Below are 20,446 nucleotides of genomic sequence, written 5' to 3' on the forward strand. Positions count from 1 at the left end.
AATATTGAAATAAATGTACATAATTAAAAAAAATCCCACGAAGGCGAAGCCTGAGTGTGGGTATTATAAGTATTTTTATCTTATTTCTATGGTTTAAGTGGAGATACAATATCAAATATAAATTTAAGTTATTTTAAAAGAGTTACTGTAGATATGCAATACAAGAAACTAAATCATGAAATATGTAAAAGTTTTAAAATAACACAAAAAATAAGGTAAATACTAGTTTTTAAAGAAGACATCTTAAAAAGTGAATTAGCAGACAAAGCATTACAAACAATAAAATATATCCGCTGTTTTTTATGAATGTGAAATAATAAAAAATAATCTCTACATGGATATAAATGTTACAGATAGCTTTGCTAAAACTTACAAGAAAAAATATCTAGTTCAGTATTTTTTAGCCAAGAATTAATGTACTTTTTAAAAGATTGAAGGTTTACACACGTGTCCCTTTTAAAGGTTGTACATAAAGAATTATACATTTTTGGAGCAATAAAACTAATATGCCTTTGGGCCAACCTGGTTTTGCAGTGAGGCACAGCATATTCACAAGCGCCATGTCGTTGGCCGGCACAATTTGAATTTTTAATAAAGTTGTTTGGTCGCGTATAAATAAATTTAAGACATTGAGCACTATAGGTCTGCTTAAGGTCCAAAATTTCAGTTTCTTGGAACAATTGTTTAGAAGGATAGGATTTAGTTTTTTGGTACATTATCTTAATAATTGATTTTTGGGCAATTTCTAGTGGTTTTACATGATTGAGTTATTTTAAAACTTTCTTCTTTCATTTTATTCATTGTGGGTGATAGCTAGATTGCCTGTTTTGACTTCTGAATTCTTACCTGTAAGATGGCGAGTTACATTATACTGGAAAATTTTGACATTTTTTATTTTGGTGAGAGGCACAAATTTTTTGAGGGAATGTGAATTTTATCCGCGTTTTGATTTTGGCCGCCACAATTTTGGCACAGATTAATTTACTACGAATAGATTTATAAATTTTATAATGCTGTGTGGGGTAAATTAAAGGGAGTTTGCATCTCCCGAAAATAACAACAATATTATTTTTACCCACATTCTTGTGAGGCTGGTATCATTGTAAACCTGCGCGCGAAACCTCGTGCGGTAAATAATATCATTCTGTCTTTGCATTCAGAGCCATTTGGTTTTTTTAGCATATTTTCACTTCAAAAACAGCCCCCATTAAAAATTTAAAATGGTGCTGATTGTTGATTTTGACCATGCGTCAGGGGATCTAACAACTATATCATAGAGAGGGATGACCGTCATGTTTTATTTCGGATCCTACAAAAGTTAGTTTTTGAATATGAATTCTGAAAGGGAAATAAAACAATTTTTCCTTTCAATTTTTTTTTTATTAAATTTAACATTCCAGTTTTTATTACCTTCATTCTCTAACCATAGTATTGATATTTACATTATAAAATATTTACAGTATGTTTTTATTTATTGATAAATTGATGACGTAATGTTATTTACAGTTTGTAAAAATGTTTTGTTACTTTAACATTTAAATATTGCCTACTCTTGAATAAATAACCTAGTCTTCTAAACTTCTTACGTTAAAAGTCTTTTAAAACTGCTTGTGTAGAATTTGGAACTAAATGTGTTGAAAATGGTCAGTAAATACGGGAATATTAAACCGAAAATTGACATCGAACCTGAAACAAAAATAAATATTAGAATATTATAAACAGGTATATAGTTTAATCATCTTGGTTGCAAAAAGAGGCATAGGTCACCCAGAGGCGAGAATTGGTTAAACTGAAGAAATGACATATTTTAGAGGCCTACGTTTGACGCTGGACATGAAATACAGCGATGGCTCATGACTTTTGGGTGTACTACAGTGCTAGTTATTACAAAAATGGCATTATTGATGTTGTAGCTGAATACTATTTTTTTTTTCCAAAATTCAATTTTTTGTATGAAGATTTTCAGGATATCCGTGCAACGTATGGTCTTACTGAAATTTCCTGAAAATCTTCATACAAAAAATCGAATTTTCTAAGAAAATATCGTTTTCAGCTACAACATCAATAATGATTTTGTAATATTAGCACTCTTGTACACTCAAAAGTCACAAGCCGCCACTGGTAAAATATATAGATATATAAATGAAAAGTGAATGCTTTTCACATGGCTAGAAACCAAATTCTTCATGGGATTTACGAGTTACAGAATTATGAGGTTTGTATCACACCAATACATACTTCCATTACTTTGAAGTAAATTAAGGAGAATAAAGCCAAGTAGCTGTGAATTTGTGATGCTATTTTTTAAAGATTTTAGATATTTGTCAAAAATACCAAGCCAGTACCAGTTTTGTTCTTGGATTCAACGGGAATCGAATTCATTAACTTAGGGATCAACGCCAAACATGTTAACTTCCACAGAACAGAAATTATCTTCATATCGGCCGGTCGGTGGCTGAGTTGGCATCGCTTCTGGTTCCCACCCATGCATCGTGAGCTCAATTCCTCGGCTGGCCAAGTCCTCCACCGTGATACAAGTGTTGGTCTTTCTTTAATTTTTTTTTTTATACTTATATTTCAATGAATAAATAAATTTCATCCCAAATATAAATATAAACACTAATATTTATATTTATAGATTAAAACTACAGGTTTAAAATTGAATCTCACCATTGGCACTAGAAGAATCTGTTTTCTCCGGTTCAATGGTGTACGACTCCACTTCGTTCAGGAAGGTGTACCTGGCTGTAAAGCCAGTTGCGTCCAGCCTGTCGTTGGACCGGAATGTCACCCGGAAGAACTTCCGGTCCGACTCCACGTGGAACTCCTTCAGTTGACCACAGTGCCTGTTGAACTTCTTGTCTCTGGCCATGGAATTGGAAAATTCTACATAATCGCTGGCTGAGATCGATTCGCACCTGAAAACATAAGATTAGCGTTTACAAAATAGTCTATAAGAAAATCTTATACCCATGATTGTTTCTTTAAATTTGGGGAAGTTGATCAAATCCCGGCAGAATTTGAGCCAGGGAATTAACTAATCAACATGAATAGGAACTCCATAAGGGAGGTATTGGGGCTACTAATTTGATACTGCCGCCTCGGGAGACAGGCTCAGCTGTTGGTACTGTAAAGCATCAAGAGTTGCAGCAAGTGTTAAGAGGACGAAGACTTCATTAAATTGCTAATATCCCACCTTGATTGGACGAAAGCTCTAGAAGACACTACGAGACACTGTCAGACACCCAATGATAACAAATCATTATAAGCAATAATTATTCGCCTGAAATACCCATACAAATTGAAAATACCTCCAGATTAAAAATAAAATAAATATTTCAGGCGAATAATTAATGCTAATAATAATTTGTTTTCATTTGTGCTATGCATAAAAAAACCTTGTCTTGTAAACATTAGTTTATCATTAAAAATAATTAACCCAATGATAACCCTGGTGAACTGGTTGAGGAGTTGGAGCTGAACATGCAAAATTGTACAAAAGGCCTATGGCTTAAGTAATGATGCGAGAAGTAAACCGTTTCCGATTCTATCAATAGTATCAATAGATAAAATATCAGAAAACATGAAGGTTTTCTGATATTTTGTCAAAAGTTTGGCTCAATTTCAGCTTTGCATTTCATTTTTATTTTTTTGTGTGAGTACCACACAAGAGTTTTAACTGTTCCCAACTGCCTAGAGCAAGTGAGACTAATCATCTCTAAGGCTAGGATCGTAACCACCCAACCACGGAGGTTGTCGAACTTGCTCGAAAACAATGTATGTTACAACAAATTAACATCTATTCAATACTTACGGCAGTACCCCTTCCACGTCGAAGAAGGTAAAGTGCAGGTGCACCTTCTGATGGTGGGTGCCATGGAAGAAGTAGTGGCACTCCGTGTCTCGCGGGTAGGGGCCCGGGTAGTTGGGGGAGCTGAAGGTGCCGTTGCTCACCTCCGACCCGTTGAACACAAAACCACACGGGAACTCGGGTAGCTGCTTGCCCTGGGTTATACCGTAATCTGGAAACGGTAACAGTTACGTGAAACTAGGGTTAAGCTAATTAGGGGAATAGAGTAGGTATCTTTTTAAATCCTAGCCTCGTTCCTATGATGCACCTGCTAAATTAGAAAATAAACAAATCTTTGTAAGTGGATCTTGTTAAATAATAACGCCTTCTTCACAACAAAATACTTTGTCTTTATTAAAACTGGAAAATCTTATAATTGGGAACGAGTGTTGGCCTGGTTCTCAAAATCTCTCTGTTGCTCGAAACCTAACTGCTAGCTCACCTCTGTTCTGAACATGGAGGGCCAAACCTGTACACTAAAAACATCTCTTGGATAACCTAATAAACTCTATGAGCTACTAACACTAGAGACATCTTTGCAATGTAGCTCAAACTATCACACTACTGTTGTCAATGAATGTACTGCTGATGAAACGTGAGGAACATAACCCAGTTCCATTTGTTTATTTAGTTAGGCATTACACCATGCTTATGGAAGAAGCTACAAGCCTCAAGTCATTTGGATCTTCACCTAGGGTTTGTCTGTCGCTATTATTTTTTTTGTCTGTTCTAATTTACAAATAAAGAAATTAGAATAAAAAAAATTCCTGTAACAAAGACATACTTTTGATAAAGTTTTATCACAAAGGTTTTCGATTTGAGACTTATAATTGTTTCAGGGAAGAAATCTATCCTGTTCACTACTGAAATCAACTTACTTTCTGTGAAAACGTATGAAGCCTTGAAACCCCTCACATTCCTTGCAGAGTAGATCCCCCTGAACTCCAGCATCAGTCTTGGTCCATTGGACATGATGGGCCGGGGCAGGATGGACCCGCAGAACGACTCCAGTTTTTCCATCCTCCCGTCCAAATGTACGAATGCTTGGAGTGCATCCGTTCTTTCACACCTGAAAACAAATAAAATAGGTGATTGTAGTGTGCAGACATAATATTACCTATTATAAAGGTACATGGTAAGTAGGTACAAAAGTACTCAAACGAATCATACCCTAGAAGAAACAGGCAACTACTCAATATGGGCGGTGTACTAACCGAGGGAACTGGTAGAGGCTACTAACGGGACACTTCCAACTCAGGAGACACATGCAGCTATTGGGAGTGGAAATCACCAATAGTTGCAGGAAATGTGAAGAGGATGAAGAAAATCCAATTCAACTGTGGGACTAATGACCGAACCTGATGTGATTAGATTGGCTCAGATATCTATGGAGATATATTGTGGGACCCAGAGACATAGTCAAATATTCATTGGATATTTTAGATATTAGCCGGATCAGATTAATTAATGATAAACATATTAATGCACAAGTGAAGGTAACGAATCCAATAGTGATGATTGTTGATGCATTTGAATCTCGGCATAACTAAAGACTCTAACACAATACTGAACTCAGTACAGTTATAGAGATGGGTCAACATGCGATAGCGTCATGTGTAATTGCTGAAAAGGACAATACACCACTTATATCAGCATCCCGGTTGAATGGCTTTACAAGCTGTGACCGGAGAAGAACAGCACAACGATGTTACTCATGTCGCTGTCCAAGAACGACAGCACGTCAATCTTACTGGCATCACTGTTGAATTGATTCTAAAATACGCTGTAGATGGATGTGACTACTCACTCTTTAGCATCCCCGCCAGGGTGGTAGAGGCTGACGTCATGGAAAACTATCTGCACGCGCTCCTTGCCGCGGCCCTGGAAATCATAGCGGCAGTGTGAGCGCGCTGGGTAGGGCGCTGGGTGGTGCGGGGATGACAGTACGCCACTCTTGCCGGCATCACTGTTGAAGATGGCGTCGCATGTCGATGCTGAAACCAGGCATACGCATATGTTCATGTTATGTGGAGGCAATCATAGATCCAAATTTGAGCAAATTAGACCACTTTGGAAGTCTTCCACTAGTTCGGTATACGAAAATACAGAATGCGGCAGAATAACGATAAACTTTGAAATTACTGAAAAAAAGTATTAAATATTTCCGAAATGTGCTGTCACACTATTTTGCATTCCTATGCAAAAAGTGATATGAAAATATATTATATTATATTTATATCACGCTGATGCGATTATTCTTATTTTTATTTCTATTATCCCTAGCATTATCTATTATTTTTATTTGTATCCTACCTTATTTTTATCTTTATGTTTACAAGATTCACCTACTACAATTCCTTTCCTATATGTGATCATGTACATAATATTATACACGGTGTCCGGAAACTCGTAGTACAAGCGGGAAACTGGAGAATCTACACCACATGGGGAACCCAAAAAAACATAAAGTTTTTTGATTTGAACATTTTCAAAAAAAAAAAAAAAAACAAAAAAAATATATTTTTCGGCTATTTTAGGGTTAAAGTTTTTTCTGGTGTTTAGGGTTGAATAACAGATGTTTTAACCCTGCAGAGCAGAAATATTTTATGATTACACCGGGTTAAATGAAGGGTGATTTCAAAATAATGCTTCAAATCCGAGTTTCTTCATTTGTTTTACTTTCAAATAGTTTTAATTAGTTGGGTACTTTGATCTTCAGTAATAATTTATAAGAATTTGATTAAAAAAAAAAAAAAAAAAAAAAAAAAAAACAACTTCAAACTCGATTTACTCGATAACGAAAGCTCAAATAAAAAAAAAGTATATTACAAAATCGACTCCAAATGTGATGTAGATTCACCAGTTTCCCGCTTGTACTACGAGTTTCCGGACACCTGTATATTCAGAATTGGTTATTTATGAAGGGAAAGAACTATTTTAAAGAATTCCTGACATCATTAAATTAAGTTCACTTGCTTTATTATTCCTTTTTGTCATTTCAATTCTATTTAAAATTTCTTTTTAAAATAATTAATTAATTTATCTTTATTTTCATCTCTTTCTTATTTTCAGTTAAACCTATTTAACCTATACCTATTTTACAACTGAATGAATCATGTATTACATTTATATAATTAAACACAAATTTCGACTACCATAATACGGACATGTGTCTAGTATGGGAGTCGAAAAGCATGTAAAAAACCTGTACCCAAATATATTTTTATGAATAAAGGAAAAAAAAAAAACTAAATGTCCACAATTTAGACATAAAATTTATGAGGGTGAATATTGTTTGAACATTTTGAAGTTTGTCATCACATTTTATAGCATTTCCAGTCAGATTTAAGCCTTTTTGAGAGTTTTCCAGAAGGAACCACCGGGAAAAAGGCCCGGACAAAGATACTAAAATATAAAAGATGTTGGACTAGAAATAAATGTTAACTAAAAACATCTCATTCCCCTCCCTATTACCTTCAGCCTCACAAACGTAGAATAAAGAAGAAAACTAATGGAAACAAATGTTCCATTTAGCCCAATAGTCCAGCTCTCTGTCTTAATATACCTCGATTAGGCAAATATTTGGATCACAAAACAAGCCCATAAGGCATTTCTTCTGTTCATTTTTATTCTATGCTCATAACAAAAATCCCAGTTGGGGGATGATATAATCTCAACGTCTCCAGCTGGTTCAGAGCTTTGCCCATGGAAAATAAATATAGACATGGATGAGACAAAATACCAATCTCATCGATAAATTATTGAAAAATTATATAAATAACACTCAGTAGCAGGTACTTACTAGTAGCACTGACTTCTGGACCTATCACGGAGTATGTCTTATGGTTTCCTAGCAGCTTGATTGTCTTATCAGCATCTGAAATGAAAAAAATCTCTATATAAAATATTATTTTTGAAAACATTTAACCTGTCGACTGTGGATGGGACACCAGTGTCCTCCAAACTAAAATAGATTAATTATTTTTGACGTTTTTATATGTACAAAAATATATATTCATATAAAGGCGCAAACAAATAATTCGTCTTAAAGCGATGCAACATGTAGCATTCGGAATTGGGCCGCTAACATTAACACTCCTTATGTAGATAGCGATAAGGTTTAAATTAACACCATCCGCCTGTTTTGATTTGTGCAAGAACAAAAACATCGCCAAAAAGGGTTTTATTTTACTATGCAAAGTTCAGGCACAAACATTTAAATGTTTTGCGATCATTTTATGAAGAAGTTTATTTGCCACATCAAACAATAAAATCATAACCGAAAATGGGCTTGTAAGTGTTTTAACAAAAAACATGTTTTTTGCATTGCTTCGCCTTCTTATACCTGTTATAGTATATGTAGTATTCTAATAAAACGATGCTATCCATGAACGCTTAGAATATAACTTACGTTATGTTTACCACCCATTGTTATCCATCGTTTGTTTCACAGCACACTTTAGAGCTTTCATAATTAACCGATAGGTGATGTCAGAAAGCTTTCGTTTTTCTCCTGAAGATGTCACTAACGGAACATTCTAAAGTAAAATTGGTATGAAAAGTAAAAAAAACGACCAACCTGAAAAATACGGCATTACATGTTAATCGAATTTTTGAAATTACGAAAAATGATTTCCTATGATAAAGATTTTAAAATTCACAGCAAGAATCTTTTATAATATTCCGACGCGACGTTGCTCTTCAAAACTAATTTGAAAACTTTACCATTTCACCTCCGAACGTGCAGGTTTTTCAGGCATGTTTTAAAAAAAAATACCTTAAATTCATCAGATTTCAAAGTGAAAATTGTTCTGTTCAAGTTCTGTTATTTTACAAGCAGGTACTGTGAAACAATCGGACCAGAATTAAATAATGACAGAGCTTGAATAAAACTTATATAAATATAAATAGGACTTATATAAATAGATTTTTACTTGCAAATAGTGTTATTTATACTCAAATACACAAATTAATCTATGGTTGTAAGATTTTCTGTACATTAGTGATTTTTTTTAACCTTTTTCTCTAGTCTTCTCTGTCCGAAAAGTTGGTTAAAGAAAGAGGTAGCGAAACAAGCATTTAATAAGCATAGGTTATCACTATAACCTATGCATATTAAATTACTATTAAACAATTTAGCGCCAGTAGTTTTACAGAAATTGGTAATTCATCAAATTTCAAAATTAATTTTCAAGTTCTATAAATTTTTGAAATTGTGTAACTTTGACTTTCGATGAATTATTCAAAATCTGTGAAACAATCCGTCCTTAACCACGCATTAGAATATTCTGTGAAACAACGCATTAGAATATTCTGTTAAACAAACCATTGTTAACCACGAATTAGAATCGTCTGTGAAACAACCCGTCCTTAACCACATATTAGAATATTCTGTAAAACAAACCGTCCTTAACCACGCATTAGAATATTCTGTGAAACAACCTGTCCTTAACCGCGCATTAGAATATTTTGTTTGGTATTTTAACGTAATTAAATACGCTTCTATAAGTGTTTGTAATTTAATGAAAACTCGATGAACCAATTACTTAATTATTTAGTTGTTAAGGGTTATTTATAAAGCATATTGGAAAAGCGAAAGAACCTAATAAAATTATATATTTTTCTTTCGGGAAACTTTATACTAAATGTGTATCTTATTAGAAGAGTGTGTGAGTTTCGACTTGGTAATTTTGTTACTTTACAGCGAAAATTAAATCAGTTGTAACATAATTCTAAAATGTTCGAACCTTATAATTGAATTTACTTCCCGGTAAAGTTTTGTAGGATTATATATTTTGTATGAATTATTTCAGCTAAATATTTTTATTTTTAATATTTTATTTTATTTATTTATTTAGACGCCGTAAAAGGCTTTTACAATATACATGAGTTATGTTTACAGTGGTTCACAGGAGCGAAACAGTATTATGTTAAACAGAATAATTACTGAGAAATTATGTTGAAAATTAAACAAGAATAACATCTGGTATACATAGGTACAATAGCATTTTTATTTTCAATCCGTACAGTAGTTTAGTATTGAGGTTATTGTTACCTTCAATATTGGATTTGGTTGAATTTGCTGAGAACTAAGAGTTAGCTCTATTGAAACAGGGCTGTCAGTAAGACATCTCATAACAATTTTGGGAAAAATTATAGTTTTGATTAAGTATACAAAATTATTAGATAACACTCTTCTGTCTGATATCTGATGTAAGTGCATAGTTTAGGTTCTGTGATAACTTATGAATAGAATGGTATTATGCCTAATAACTTTGATAATTACGACAGAGGTATGTTATTATAGCCTTCTTATAACTATATTCCGTGCAGTTGAACACATCTACTACTTCTGAGAAAGCATTGCCAACTGCATGCAATCTAGGTATAAGCGAGTTTCTAAATGACTCAGTCCTGATATTGTTATTGAAATTAAAAAGAATTTTGGATCGAGTGGTTCTAGTGGGTATATGGAAGGTAATTAGGCATAATATATCAGGGCTGTCTATAATACCATTGACAATATATATTCACGTAACTCCAATTGGATAACACTAAGAAAAGCATAAATTCAATTTTCAACCGGAGAGACGCTGTTTTTTTGCATACATATTTCATCCATTTTAAATCTTAATTCTTTCGAAACATTAAAACGATTATGAATTATTTTTTTCACTTGACTTAGGTACCCTTTTGACTAAAACATTGTTTGCATCTTTCGCAATGTTACATCATATTATAGATACTAACTCCTATTCAACATAATGACGAAATATATTTTAATCAGCGTCAGACGAAACATTCTCATCGCATATCTTTGTGAAATTTTCACTTCAAAGCCGTAATTTCAATTCAATAGAACATTAATTTAACTTCACAAACTTTTGCTTTCCGACTTGACTTTGAGAACAGACTTCTATTGTGAGAAAACATTCATATTTCCGCAGCAGAGCCAAGTTTCAACTTCTTCACTTGAGTCTTCATTGATATTATTTAGATAACATTTTTTTTTTTTTTTTTTTTTTTTTATTAACAAAATTTTTGATACATATACAATTCAGGTACATACATAGTAATATAGAATGAAAGAGTAACAAAAAAATCCCACAAAGGCGAAGCCTGAGCGTGGGTATTATAGTGTAAGGATAAAACAGTGGTGTTTAAAATATAGTTTTTTTTTAAACTTGTTAAATGTATCTATAGAGATCAATGTGATTGGTTTTTTTTTTTTTTAGAGAAGTTTCTATTTTTTCTTTTTTTTTTTTTAAATTTACAAACATATACACACACACACACACACACACACACACACACATACACACACAGATACACGCACACACAGACACACGCACACACAGACACACGCACACACAGACACACGCACACACACTCACGCACACATAATTATGAAGGTTAAATAGCCACATTCATTGGAGCGAATTGATAATTACAAACTTACGGTCGTACTAAAATACCTACGTGGTGAAAATTTTATTCTATTGATAAACGACCGTGTATGTGAAAACAATACTAATATTGAAAGTGACATAAAATAGTCGATGGAAAGATACACATCGTTTACACAGCCAAAGGGGGTCGTATAAACTTGAAATTTCTCATGGTGTTTCAGAATATTCCCAAGGTATTTTATTTATTTATTATTTATTTATTGGACAATTTGTATAGCGCCGCTTTTGTGAGATATCACCTCAGGGGCGCTTTACAGTTGATGCAGGTATTACAAAAATATAAATATTACAAAAATAAACTGAATTTAAGTTAAGTAAAATGAAGTACAGAAACAGGTGACACGAATATAGAAGATGGAGACTCTACAGCAAGAATCCTAGGTGGTGAGGAAACTGGTCCAGCTGCTGCAGCGAAAGAGTCCACCGCGTCCAACAACAGTGTCAGTACGAGGTTCGTCATCCGTCCAGGTATATGTCTGCTATTAACAAAGCGCTGACACAATATCCTCTCACAGATAATAGACCTTGGCAGCACCGCTGTGACGTTCGACGAAGATAGAAAATGGAGACTCTGCAGCAAGAATCTTTGGTGGTGAAGAAACTGGACCAGCTGCTGCAGCGAGAGAGTCCACCGCATCCACCAACAGTACCAGCACGAGGTTCGTCATCCATCCAGGTGTGTGTCTGCTGCTAATAAAGCGCTGACACCTCAGACAGATAGATTTTAATCCATTGTTTTCTTTCTTTTTATAAATTGGAATCATCATTATTATTCGATAGTGTATACTTAAAAGAAATCCCAAAATCAAATCTTTTGTAATTATCCGCCCACCCACCTTCTCACCAGAGCGTCTAGAAAATGGATGAATAAACGCAACACTTGGAGGTAACCCCTCTATGCAAATTTATTGCAACTATATGAAATCTATTGAAAAAAACAAATTTAATGATAGTTTTTGTGCACAAGTTAATAAAAATAACGCTTAATTAATGAAAATATTTATTTCAACAAAAATTGAAATTCTTAACATCATTAAAGAATGACGAAAATTATTCAAATCTGAGCCATTTATTTTTCAGGTGGGACTCATTGAAGCAGTCAAAGCGGAGAGTGTGGTTAAAAGCTCCGCCGTATAGGTACTTTTGGGATATTATTTGCACAGTGTACAAGAAAACGAGATTTACCACGATATTGCAAAACGATTTTCTTGCGTTAGAGGCACGCGATTCTCATCTTCTGCACTACTGCCCTTTTCATTCTCCTTCTGCCATTCCTTGATTTGTCGAGTGTCCTGCACAGAACGTCATCTGGTCATCGGTTTTCCAACTCATGATCATACTTCAACTAAACGCAGTGCTACTTCCACCCATTTACAAGAGCGTTGCTGAGGCAAGATCCAAATAAATACCAGCACAACTCTTGGACCGAATATTTTTCATGTTTCCTCTAAATTTTTTTACCACTTCGATTTCTGCCAACGTACTGGCTTACTACCTCCTTTCAATTATAGTTTGTGGCCACCATCACAGTTGTCCTGCCAACGGAACACGAGTATTTTGTTTTCCACGTCTACTACCGTATCAAATTCCCCTGTAATTAGAAAAGCGGAAAGATTTACAGAATGGTAATTTGAAAATGAAACATTTTGGCAATTGTTTACATTACATTTTGTCTTTAAACATGCCTGTAGCTTTAAGATTAGGAAATCAAACAGACATCATTCTCATATCCTTGAGGATCATCCATTGGAAGGATGTGAATAAATTATCCACTGTAATGCGTGCGAAGAAGTCTACATATTCCATCTTCGGCAGTTTCGACATAACGATAACGATCCCTGACCTAATTCAGGATCATGTAGGTATCAGGTGCATCGGAATAAGTAGCCTTCGGCGGAAGCGAAAAATCAAATTTTGTTGCCTATTTTCGTTTGTTCATTCTTTATGTACATCTTGCAAGAATGTCAGCCGAATACCATTTGCTTGTCGATAGAAAGTTTGTCAGCGAAAACTCCGAATTGCATATATATTTTGTTCAACATATTGAAGATTGGATGAACCTGCACAGGTCAATATGCTCTTCGTACAACTGTTTATTATGTATTAAGTTTTCTAAAGGAATCACAATAGCTGCACGAACATATTTTTCAGAGCACTTCAATTCTGTCATCACTGCTCGTGGTTCAGCAGTTTCATAATATAATGACAAATTACAGGCGTAGAAGTAGGTATTTTCGATATATTTGATAAATGTGTGAAAACCGCAAAATAAAATACCAATTTGAATAAAAATCACTCACAAAAAACAGCACAACCGCTTTTTTTAGAGCACGCTGACTAATAACGCGTACCTACAAATATTTGTCACAGCTGACCTCCGAACGTTGCGCGCAGGGATCACCTACGAGTACTTTAAGCGATACCTGGTGGACGTCTTGTGCTTGCAATGCCATTTAAAACAGTATTGCCAGCCATTTGGTCTTTTGCTAACACGATGTCATATGCACATTTTTATTATTTTTATTTTGTCTTTTCAGGGTTTTTTAAAACAATTTGTTAAAAATAAAATAATTTAGAAAATTCATCATATTATTTTATTTATTGAAAGCTAAAATCCAGCTTTATTCATATTTTTGTCGATTTTTAAGATGCCTGTAGACATTGTCATGGAGGTAATGTGTGAAATGTGCTAAATATTTCTTCTATTTCTAGATGTCGTAAAAACAAATACCAAAACCTAGAAAAAATTACTCTTTCGATTTTTGTATTTAAAATAGACTTTGAAATGTATAAATTGAAATATCTTAATTTCACATGAAAAAACTTGAAAAATATCATATTAGTATCTACTCCAAACGTATCGACACATACCTTTTATTAAGAAAATATGCAAGAAAACTATCACCCCATTTTTAAACTCGCTTATACAATAAAAGAAATCTAAAAAATAACATAATGATTTCCAGAGAATAACAACAACAAAAAATGTAAATCTTTCAAAGATTTCTTTGCTAGCGCAATATAAAGGTTGATTTCTATGATTTATTTTTACATACATATACATAAACATTTATGCTATTAAAAATATCACTTTTAAACAGCCAATTAAATAATAATGTGTCTGAAATAACCTAACCTTTTCATGCCTGGAATTTCACGTGTTAGTCTGTGGAAAATGCAGCATTGCCAGTTTTTTCGGAGCTCGGTTAAAGATATTTTTTATAAGTACCAACTCGAGTCTAAGCTTTTACAATCTTTATACAATGTGTAACTAAAACACCGTTTATCTAATGTGTTATGTGGTTTTTTTCTTTAGATGTTATATTACATGTAACTTGACACCACAAACTTACTGGCAGTCCACTTCTCCAGAGATTTCAACGTTTCGAATGTTTTCAAAAAAAAAGTAAGGACGGAGTGATCCTGAGTCTTGACCCATATTGTAGGAGGGAGGAAACATAGAGACCGCCAAATCATTCCAAAGTCGAGTTGTTGAATTTAAAATCGAGTCGTAGAAACTACCCGTTCTCATGTGACAAATGTCAAGTGCTTACAAATGGAAGGCGCGCATTTGGCGTGTTTCCCGAGTGTGCACCGTTGCCGAATGACGCTAGTTCTACGAATTATCTTCCGTTAAAATACCGATAGAACAATATTCCGCTAATTGATCATTTATAAAATAAGGAATTTATAGTCAGGTCGAGAGTCAGAAGTCAGAAGGAGTGTGTGCCGAGACATACCGAGTTGTGTGGCGGTCTATCCTCTCTGATGGCTAGTGGGTTTTTAAAATAAGGAACAAACAATAAAAATGGTGTCCTGTCTTACTTTTTGACAGGTTGTTGTTTTGTTTTAAATGTAGAAAAAATAAATAACACTATTATTTGAATACTTCAAAATTTGACTTGTTCAGAGATACAGAACTTATCAGAATAATTAAACCCATGACGCCTGGGTAATAACTAATAACTCGGGTATTGGTCCAATCAATTACTAAGTATCCTGTGGAATATAATATCCCACAAGTATTTTTCGAGATAATACAGGGTTTTCCAATAAGAGGTGTTATTTTGATATTCATTCATAAAAGATCAATGGTTCTGTTGCTTGTGTGCCACGTAGCGCCGTTTTGTTGAATTTAAACGTTGTCCATATTAATACCATCCAATTCCGGTCATAAAAAATCATTAATCATCTCTCGATAGCGCATTCCATTCACCGTAACTGTTGCTCCAGCCTCATTTTAGAAAAAGTAAGGTCCAATGACTCCGCCGGACCATAAACCGCACCAAACAGTCACACGTTGAGGATAGAGAGGCTTTTCAACAATAATTATTGGGTTTTCCGAGCCCCAAATGCGACAATTTAGCTTGTTGACGAAGCCACCGAGGTGGAAATGGGCCTCATCACTCAAGATGATTTGCATTTGATTCACTCAAGTGAATTTTAATAATTTCAATGGGTTGTTGAAGCGTGTATCGTTCCATTTTTATTAATGGCGTAGTTTTTACTTGTCAAATGTCAAAAAATTACAGCTTCAAAAGTAACATCTACTGAAATAGCGGGCTATTCAAAATAACACCTCTTATTGGAAAACCCTGTACAGCCATAATAGGTTTATCTTACCCGTATTACCATTTTTATTACAAACATGGATTAAAAAATACTTTTACAACAGCGTCATACCTACGATATAAATTTAGGTATATAAGTTGATCCAGCTTTGGCGTTCGAATATCGATCATTGTCCGATGTGAGATATCACGGGCATCAGTCGGTTAAAAGCGCTCGCCGGGCTTAGGTCCTCGGGGATGATGCAGACATGCACTCTGAGATATTGTACAAGTCGTACTGGAAAATATAGGGAAAGCAATGATATAACCTTTAATCGGTAAGAAGGGTATTACCATAATCAGTAGTTGTGTAAATTGACTTAATGAATGTTAAACACTCGTGGGCATTTGCATGGTGGCGCTCTACTGCCGGTCACCTTCGACTCGTTCATTGAGTTCGTTTGCGGTCGGAAGGATTCGGGCGACATCAACAGCCGCCGCACCGCCCTTCCTGCTTCCCGCACGGGAACAATATTTCGCACTGATATTGCAAGGAATGTATTCTTTATTTATTTATAACTCAATGACGATATAATGCACTTTTACGCCCATCTTTATGCTATGGCACTTCGTGATAATCGAAAGAAAAGTCAAGGCACGCCACTGCTGTTACCTGCTGTCTATTAAGACGTTCTTATATTGATGCACGCAATTTAAACTTCCGATAGTTTTATTATTAATTGAACTTTGTCGTGGCAGTTTATTGCGTTCCAAAAAATCTAAATTCAGAACTTTTTTTTCATCATCATAAGTAAAGGGTACAGGTGAAAAAGGCGGAGAATCACCTTCCATAAAATGTTCACAAGAAAGTAACCATTGTTAGCTATCACAAAAAATGTGAATAGAGTCTAGAGCAGTGATCCCAAAGTGGTCTATATCGATCCCCAGGGGTCTATGACAACCTGCAAGGGGTCTACGTCAGCGAAAAAAAAAATTGGGGGTCCATGAAATGAAAATGGGGGTCTCATATATATACATATACATTATTTATAAAAGTACCTATGAAGTAAAAAAAATATTAGATATATGTTTATAAAATTGTGTAAGTTGTAGGATGTAGGCATTCGCATTGTGGTTGCAATACATTTTGAACTTGTAAAAACCTGCGCATAATGATATACCAGTATCATCTTGTTACAAGCATACGCGCAGTAAAAATTCTTATCAATTTTTGTCTCAGAGCTTTGCAAACTTGCACTGACTTGTTCAATTCGTCACTCTATAAAAACACGAATGTGAGACAAATACGTTTATTCGTTTCTTGAATCTTGAAAAGGAAAGTGCTAAGAAAATATTAAAAAATATATAAACTGGTAGTTTATAACACAAATTGTAGTGAATCAGTGTTATTTTGTTTGAGAGTGCCGGAGAAAAGTAAGTACATTATTTTTTATTAAATTTTAGTTTTGTACTCGTACTAAGCAAATATAGATAAATTACGCCGATCATGACTTCAGTTATTAGTAGTTTAATATTCAAATAATGCAAAATTATACGAGTACTCCTCAATAGTTTCCTTTTCAAAGTTTTAGCAATCGGTATTATAATTACAGTGCAATCTCCGTAATCCCAATTAATTACCGAAAAGTTCGTACTATGGAATTTTTTCCGAAAAATCTAAAAAAAGACAACTGTACATACATATTACGTTTGTATTTTATTATTAACACACAATATGTTACCACTTTGAAAGATAAATTAAGAAAATAAGAAATCCAAAACTGTACAGCTGCGTGTTTTTTGAAGAATTTCCAATACACACTCTCATTTCTTTTTTTTTCATAGAATTCAAATGTTTACATATAGGAAACATATTAAAAAAAATATTTTGGAATTAAACTACATATTTTGGCCGGTCACATAAATAAATATGTATGTGTGTCAATATTTACTTATTTGTGACCTTGCTAGGTATTTATTAATCTTTTATAAATACATATATCTTACCAAATAACTTCACAAAAAAGTAAAAAAATTGTACTTTTGTCCATTGGTCGTTACACTATGGGCCAGTTCGGATTACTGGAACGTTCGGATTACGGAGGTTCGGATTATGGATATTGCACTGTACATACTTCTGTATATTAAAATTTTAATTTAAGTGGAACCAGTGAACTTTTACACATGACAGTCGAATGTACGTAGAGATAAATCGCATAAAAATTTGTTATTATTATTCGTTGTATAATATTTTATTTTAACATTTTTTGTCATGTTACTTTCAAATTTCCTTAAAGTTCCATCATACCAAAACCTTAGGTAACATTCATAACATTCCCCTTCTCACATTGATTTATAATGGCTGTACGCCTATGCCTGCCATAAAATCTAAGACCATATAATTTAAATTTGACTTTGATTTTTTAATATACAGCTGCTGGACTTTATGTCTTATTTAAAAAGATTAATTTTGCCCACAGATGATTGATGCCATGTTCGAATCTAAAAAGAAATGTAGACAGTACAGTGTTGATTATTTGAAGCTTGGCTTTATTCCATCATTGTCGGACGAACAATTGCATGTTCCCCAATTTGTCACAGACAAACTGCCAGGAAGACGACGTTTCAACCTACGTTCAACATTTAAATGACCTCTATTCAGATTTTGAAACTAGGTTTGAGGATATTTTGACTATGGTAATACCACCGTGGATAATTAACCCATATGGTGACATAGAAGAAACGAATGTCATAAAACAAGAGGAACTGACTGAAATAAGTACAAACGGAGAACTTAAGGATCAGTTTAAGCACGGATATCAGCACTTCTGGCTGCAAAAAAACATACCCGTTACTTATCCCGTATTATGGAATATAGCGAGGAAATTTTTAATTTCCTTTCCATCGTCATACCTAGTAGAAAGGGGGTTCAGCGCTGTTACCAATCTCCTAACGAAAAAAAGAAACAGACTGGACATCATTAGCCGAGGAGACTTAAGATTAAACCTTACAAAATTGACGCCAAATGTTGATAATTTATTATTAAAGCATCAGGTTCATCCTTCCCACTAAAAACATTTACTTATTGCTTAGTTTATTTTATGTTACGTTTATTTTATATAACAGATACAAAATTTTATTTTGAGTAGTTTTAATTTAAATTCAATTAATAAATGTATAAAACTAAACATGTGTTTTTACTTTAAGTTTTTAACACTAAACTTCACTACAGTTAGAAATTTACAAAAACGACACAACGTCTACGACACAAAAAAGTATGGGAACCTCTGGTCTAGAGTCTAGTCTCCCAACTGCCTGGAACTAGCAGAAATAATGTGGGCATTTTATGAATATGTTTGGGAAAGCTCCCAGCTATTCAGACCTGGTTACTAAACAGGGCTAAAGCCATTTAAACTAAAGAGATAAACCAATGTAAGTATTTTGTTGTATGTTGGTGTTTCCACAGTTGGTTCAATGTTTAAAATTTGGAATATTAAAATTCTTTTACAGCACATAAAGCTAATTTCATTTGCCAGTCTGGAGTCTAGATGTCCGAAAATCTTATATAAATTTGCGACCTCAGTTTTATTTAAAATTTCTTGTGAATTTAACTTCATTCAAAAAAATATTAAGGACGGGTTGTTTCGGTGAACTTGAACAATTCATAAAATTTCAATGTTAATTTTCGGGTTCTGTGAAAGTCCTATTCAAGTTCTGTTATTATATCATTGTAGGCTAGTTGCTTGACAAAACTGAAATAAAAACAGAACTTGAAAAAATCTTTCACAGAACTTGAAAACGAACGTTGAAATTTGATGAATTGTTCAAATTCTCCGAAACAACCCGTCCTTAGAGTTTTACTTCAAAATCGAATAGATAACAATCGCTACTTTAATCATGGTCGAGTCCAAAAAGAAACATCTGATTCAGCGAGCGCTGTAATAACATAAAAGCTGACTACCAATGAAAAATAGAAAAACATCTCCATTTCGTCTCCATAAACTTTGATAACTTCTTCTTACTAAGGAAATGGGCAGAGTTTCTTATGTCACGCAAAAATAGCAAATAGAATTGCAAGGACGTTTCTTGAATAACAAAAAATAGACTTTTAACGACAATGGAAATGTATAAAACTGTTATATCTACTTTAACATTTTTTATTTAATAGCTTTATTTTTTTTTACATTTTAACAAGAATATGTATATTTATATATATGCATAAGAGATTTTGATTATATTCGTAGTCCTCCTCACTAGGAGATCCTGTGTTGAGGGGGACTAGGTTTTTGGAAGTTTTCAGCGACATCTATGATTCGATTTCATGTTTTGGGTAAGGATTCCCATAAACTTCTACGACGATGTTTTAAGTATGCTAGTAAGTTCTTTATCCGGTAGTTCTTTAAGCCAAGATTTAATGTCCCTAATGTAGTTATTTTTTGTTTTGAATTGTTTGATACCAAGTGGGAGTTTGTTATTTACATTTACTGTTAAAAATTCAGAGCTTCTTTGTCCAAAGGTAGAGTTTGGTATATTTAGTATCTCTGTTTGTTTGGCTCTGGTTTTATGAGTATGTAAGG

At 33.8% G+C, this 20,446-nt stretch overlaps 1 protein-coding gene across 1 annotated transcript in view; it reads right to left on the reverse strand.

Annotated features, from left to right (window-relative positions):
* Positions 1 to 1,416: 1,416 nt before the first annotated feature.
* Positions 1,417 to 20,446, reverse strand: part of LOC149418059 (suppressor of lurcher protein 1-like) — a 346,086-nt gene continuing 327,056 nt past the window's right edge. Inside the window, exons 10-15 of the mRNA XM_089639636.1 lie at positions 7,653 to 7,727; positions 5,658 to 5,844; positions 4,729 to 4,919; positions 3,815 to 4,022; positions 2,671 to 2,918; positions 1,417 to 1,686 (exon numbers count right to left, since the gene is read on the reverse strand). Coding sequence (XP_089495762.1) covers positions 1,583 to 1,686; positions 2,671 to 2,918; positions 3,815 to 4,022; positions 4,729 to 4,919; positions 5,658 to 5,844; positions 7,653 to 7,727 — 1,013 coding nt within the window. The 3' untranslated portion in view covers positions 1,417 to 1,582. The remainder of the gene's footprint in view (positions 1,687 to 2,670; positions 2,919 to 3,814; positions 4,023 to 4,728; positions 4,920 to 5,657; positions 5,845 to 7,652; positions 7,728 to 20,446) is intronic.

Source organism: Hesperophylax consimilis, chromosome 14 (assembly GCF_061612785.1).
Source record: "Hesperophylax consimilis isolate HC1 chromosome 14, BYU_Hcon_1.0, whole genome shotgun sequence".
NCBI classification, from domain to species: Eukaryota; Metazoa; Arthropoda; class Insecta; order Trichoptera; family Limnephilidae; genus Hesperophylax; species Hesperophylax consimilis.